Source organism: Eutrigla gurnardus (genome assembly GCF_963514095.1).
Source record: "Eutrigla gurnardus genome assembly, chromosome: 16".
Taxonomy (NCBI): Eukaryota; Metazoa; Chordata; class Actinopteri; order Perciformes; family Triglidae; genus Eutrigla; species Eutrigla gurnardus.
Genome location: NC_139927.1, coordinates 4,710,163 through 4,716,222, shown reverse-complemented (window position 1 = coordinate 4,716,222; position 6,060 = coordinate 4,710,163). Strand labels below are relative to the sequence as shown.

At 40.9% G+C, this 6,060-nt stretch overlaps 1 protein-coding gene across 1 annotated transcript; it reads left to right on the top strand.

The window, feature by feature from the left end:
- Positions 1-3,561: 3,561 nt before the first annotated feature.
- ora6 (olfactory receptor class A related 6) lies at positions 3,562-4,485 on the top strand (the record flags this gene model as incomplete). The annotated part of the gene is made up of 1 exon (XM_084030471.1): positions 3,562-4,485. One exon carries the CDS (start codon positions 3,562-3,564, stop codon positions 4,483-4,485), a length of 924 nt encoding a protein of 307 aa, XP_083886597.1.
- Positions 4,486-6,060: the final 1,575 nt, after the last annotated feature.

Here is a 6,060-nt window from a genome sequence, read left to right as displayed (position 1 = left end):
TCGGAAGGGCGTTAATTGGGACACTGGTGGGTGATGGGAGCACCTGTTCACTAAAGTGGGATTCATGCCAGGTTGAAAACCTGTTTGCGATGGCTCCGTGCCTAAAAGGTCACAAGCATGGGGCCAAACCCAATTATATTCCTGATTAAATTGAATTTTAGTGTAATTTACATAGCCAATACGTACTTACAGGCTTCCTCCGTGGGAATATTGGTTCAGCGCTGGAGTAGTCTCCGGTTCTTGGGGGTAAAATGAAACATCAAAGAGGGACGGGGGTTTAAAGGTTGAATAGGTGATTCTATTCAGAAACACGTCCTGTTATATTACTTGAAATCCACGTAGCATACAATGAATACATGAAATGCCCTGACTTAACAATAAAACAAATTCATCTGTGGCCGTGGTGGGTCAGTAAAAACCCTGTCCAATCAAAAAAGTTTGGCTGCCTGTCTGTCAAAACGTACTTCCTGATTGCTCTGCTGATCACGATCACTGGTTTTGGTGTTCTAGTGGAGGGGCTTTGAACAGAGGGCGGGACTTTGTCGGTTCGATGATGCATTCAAAGTCAAAGTCTCTGTGGTTTTTCCCAAATTACCTTCTCAACCTTTAACCCCTGTGGAAAAACTTCTTCTATCTTGGAGCTCAGCTATAAGAACTCAGGATGCTCTTCCTCTCGTTGGATATCCAAAATCAACACTGTATTCACACCTTCAGGCTTAATTAACTCCACTGACAAGTAATATTTTTAATAGCTAACAGTTCATTGCAAGTGTCAGACACATATTAATTTGATGAATTGGTAATTAAATGTAATGCTTCCCACAAGCAATATCATGAACCTCAGTTTTAAAAGCGCTACATGTGTTATTTTGAGCATTCGTATTCACTCTCAACAGCTTTTGACATTGCGATGGCTGAGCCGGCAGCTTGCAGCTAACAGCGCCAGCCTCATCAAGTACAGTTGGTTTTCAGTGGCCCCTCAGTGTCTGGTGGTATAAAGAGATGATGTGGAATAAAGAGCCAGATTGTCAACGTAGGGCAGGTGGAGGTGAAAAGGTCAATTAGTCACTCGTTACTCAGATCACAACACACACAGAGGGAGAGGGCTATATTAATGTATGAAAATCTAATTTACCACCATTAACAAAGTGATTAACAAGGGTTTTTTTTTTTATTGCTGCAGCAACATTGATGTTTAATTTCAAGCAGCTTTGTTGTTGAGGTGGTTGAAGTCCAAGTTTCCTCCTGGTTTATCAGGTTTGTCTTCATATTATGAAGATCGTGATCAATTTAGGTCTTCAGTCCTTACAGGCTAAGAGTCATACAAGAGAATAATCCATACAAGAACAAGAATTTAAGACTCACATTCATGGGAGGGGTTTTTCACTGATGTATTTTATGTTTGTTAACACACTTGTGTTAACCACAAAGGTTATTTTAGGCATCTAAACCTAAAACACATTCTAAACGTCCATTGACTTTGACATGAGGGAAGCAGAAGTGAAAAAAAACTGCTGACTCATTTCTGGGGTTGTAGGACTCATTCTTGTAGCACATTCATTCAAAATATCACAAATTAGATTTTATTCATTTTATTTATTTATTTTTATAAAGCACACCCACACAAACATTTTCACTGATTCTGATTGGGGGTTGAGAGTGGGCGGAGCTACGCTGGAAGTCAACAAACTACATTAATGACTTCTTTCTTTACAGCGCTTATAAAGGTGATAAAACAACAAAGCTAACTAAACCAATATGTTGAACATGGTTAAACATTACCCCGCTTAATATTAGCATGTTAGCATTCACTGAGAGTATGTGAGCATGTTAGCATTGTTATTGAGAGTATGTTAGCATGTTAGCATTGTCATTGTGAGTGTGTTCGCATGTTAGCATTTGGCTCAAAGCAGCGCTGTCTGTCAGTACAAACTGTTAGCGTGAGTTGATTTGGTTATGTGCTAATGACTAAAATATTATTTGTGGTGCTGAATCTCACTAGTAATCGATGTTGTTTGCATCTAATAAGAAAGGTTAGTCCTGTAAGGGTGTAGCTAAATAAAAAGACAATAAATGCAATAACTCAAATTACATCTCACTAAATCTTGGACTGAAACAAGAGCAGTTTGTGCACTATGGGTTAAAGTTACAATTTAAAAAAAGAATGGTACTTTGCAAGCTAGAAAGTAATTAATTAACCATGCTGCAGCTTAATAGAATGAAACCACGAGTTAATGCTGTTTGATCAGGTCTCTGATTGATAATTATTGAATGGTGAAAAAAGGACTATACTAAGCTGTCCAGGCTCATTACGTAACACTTAGTTTACCCATTTACTGCCAGTGTAGGGCGCATCCTTAATTACACTCACACACACACACAGTGGGAATCACAATTAAGCTGAATCAGGATGAAGGGCTTGATTGAAGAGCAAGTCTGCTAACTAGACAGCGCACTAAAAGAGGAAAAGAGACAAGCTGGAACTGGTCCTGAGTGAGCAGCCGGGTCCACGAGTCCTGGTCCCATCAGGTCTTGTTCTCTGTGTCCACCAGATATATGTCAATATTCCAATTATTTATTTATGTATTTATGGTATTGGCTTGTCAATGTGACTTCATTTGCAAGCTCAGTTTTCAGTTCTGACGCAGTTCTTCTCTCGTACTAAACCGGAAGTTTCCACCAATACGCTGTATTTAGAGACGCGATGACGCTGTGAGCCTCAGACATTTCCTCTCTGAACAAAGCACATTTTCTAAATATTTTCTAAATTATACACACACATATACACATGTATAGGCATGCATATTTTTGTATAGGCCCTGAGAAGATATGGATAGTGCAAATGAACAATGCAATGTATATTCATATGGGGTGGATATTTAATTGGAGTGTTAGGGCACGTCATTTATATCAAAGCTCTTTTTCCAATCAAACAATGGTATTTCTATCCAAATATTTAAATGATATGTAATTATATTTTATATTATATATATAATTATATACATTATATATTTTCCGGAGAAAGGCAACAAAGGCTTTGACATTCCCCCCTCAAAATGTTACCCATCTAATTAATGGGTGGAGTTATCTCCCTACAAACGGGTACTAGGGGGAGATGTTAAGAAAGATGTCATTTTTTAAAAGTATGACACAGATGTGTGTCAAAATATTGCGTGCCAATTAAACCATGAAATTTACAACAACAACACAAATGTGTGAGAGGATATAAATGAGCTCTTGCAGGAATTGCATTCGGTGATGTCAGCCAGTGGAAAAAAAAACTGCTTTCTTTGGTCTCAAGATGATGCCCTGAAAACCTCAGAGGTAAAACTTTAATGACCAGCCCTGATGTTTCCAGCATCCTCTTGTTTTGTCCCCCCTTTTCTGTATAATGAGCTCAACCAATCAGTGATCCTGATTCTTGAATCTGAGATCTTGATAACGAGGGTTCCTGGGTCAGCGATGTGGCAAAGAGAAAACGCTCCAAGCTGGAAAGTCATATTCTGCGGCGAGAAGAACACATGTGTGACTTATTCTGTGTGATCTGACTTCCTGTCAATGATGGTCGGTTTCTCCGTCCCCCTCCTGGCCTCAAGAGTCTTCATTTCCTGTGTCGGACTTGTGGGTAACGTCTCCCTCATCCTCGCCATTGTTCAGACCGGCGTCTTCCGAGTCAAATCCTTTGAGTTGTTCCTCTTGGGACTGGCCGCGGCCAACTTGGAGGAAATTGTCATCGCCAACGTCTACAAGATCATCGTCCTGCAGGCTTCCCATGGCGGCGTCAACGCTTGGTCGTGCCGCTGCTTCAAGTTCCTGACCTTGTTTGGTGAGATCGCCAGCATCCTCTTCACCGTCCTCATCAGCGTCTTCCGCCAGCAGAAGGTGAGAGAAAAGAAAGCCAACCTCCCGATCTACCTGGACAGCATCGGGTCGGCCCGGCTGGTGAGCGGGGTTTGCCTGATGCTCGCCACGTTGCTGAGTCTCCCGGTGTTCCTCATCAACCTTCAAGGCGCGGCGGGAAACATCACAGGGAGTAGCCGCGGCTGCCCGCCGGATTTCTTTCAGTGCAGCAAATATGATTGCCCCTTGCTCAACGGCATCTATAAATACCTGTTCATCCTGGTGTGCAACCTGCTGCCTCTGACCGTCGTCACGGTGACCAGCTGCCTCATCGTGGCGGTGCTGCTGAGGCAGAGGAAGACGGTGGTGCCACCGGTGGAGAGAGTGAGCGGGCCGAGCCAGAGCGGCAGAAAGGTCAAAGGTTGGAAGCTCCAGCGGAGCACGGTTGCCGTGCTGGTGGCGATGGGGCTGTTCCAGGTGGACTGGACCCTCTACCTGGTCTTCCAGCTGACTGTCAGCCCCGCCGACTTCCCTTTTTGGGCCGAAACCGAGTTCTTCATCTCGTCCACCTACACGTCCATCAGTCCGTATGTGTACGGGATCGGGAATCGCATATTCTCGCTCAGGAACTTCATGAAGCAGTAACTTTCCTCCGGATGGACGGGTGTTTTGAAGTTAGGATGAGCTTTTGTTTTTAGTGACAGAATGTATTTAAGGAGAAATTCCATACAGTTTTGCTTGCCAAAAATCACTATTTAGTCATTAAATTTACAATGATATGATGTTAACCTGCTGTAATGTTGATTCATGGAAAGAACAGGTTGACAGGTTTTTTCTCAATGTTATCTTGCTCTCTTTAACCATTTGTTTAAATCCATCTTTGTTTAAATCCTTTGGTACAAATTTTGCTTCTGCTATTAGTTTTGAATCAAAAGTAGTTTTCAGGCCCAACTTTTTATACATTTTTTTTAAACTATTATTTTAATCAGCATTATAGCAAAGTACTTTTTTTAATGACAGAAGCACTGAAGCACTGCCCTTCTTTAGGTTGAAAAACATAAATATTTCTGTTTCTGAAGCTTGGAGGAGCGCAAGAAAATCTCACGTCCTGCAGTGTAAAGCCAAAATAAACACTCAAGACAAGTCTCTGCTTTGCTCTGATAAATGAAACCTTATTATCTATCTATCTATCTATCTATCTATCTATCTATCTATCTATCTATCTATCTATCTATCTATCTATCTATCTATCTAGGGTGAAAATTGTATGGATGGGTGCATGTTCAATTGAATGTTGTGTATCAAGCTATTTGTATGTATTTCACTTCTGTCAAAACCCAATAAAAATATGAGAAGAAATCTCCTCTCATGTTGGGTTTTAAATAGCTATCTATAAAAAAAAGTCAAATGATTTAGCTTCCCACAACAGAGCAAACTTTAACTTATAGCCCCAAATTACATGAAAATATTACAAAGGCAGTGACACCATGAGGTGTGAGTGATATTTTCTGCATATAAAACCGGAGCAAAACATCTCACATGTGGTGGTTAAATAGTAATATTTATAGTAATATACATATTGAAAAATAAGTGATATTTGGACTTTCACAATGTAAAATGAAGCATTTCTGCCTGGTGTTATGTGTCATCTGCTTTTGTTTTGAAAACGTACACTTCCTAGTGGAGACATTAGGGGGTAAATTACTGTGGATATCATTTTAATATTCACCTTTTTATGGGTGATTTTCCTCGTGCACATTAATCGCGTATTTGTCTTATTATAGGACGTGGAAGCAGCGTGTAAAAACCTCCCAAATATACATGTAATATACATTATCTGTGGTGATTGGTCAAAGCCAAATAACTGCTCGGGTGTTGGGATCACGGCAGGGAAACATGGCAGCAGCGTGTCGCCACGAGATCCTCACGTGGAAAACAAAAGCTCGGTGGCTTCACGTGGGCTTCTCTCCCCCATTTCCTCGTCCTGCTGGCTATAGACCCCGCCCTTGTCGGTTTATTACCATTTCACTCTGGGACGTTGTCACAACTCAGTCCCTCTACTTGTGTCGGATGGATTATTAACACTTGGAGGCGAATGTTTTTTGTTGTTGTTGTGTGTTAAAAAAAATGCACGTCATTAAATCAGCTGAAAAACGCGAATTTGGCGTTATAAATTCACCATATTAATTCACTGGTGTATGTTTTGAAATATTAAACTGC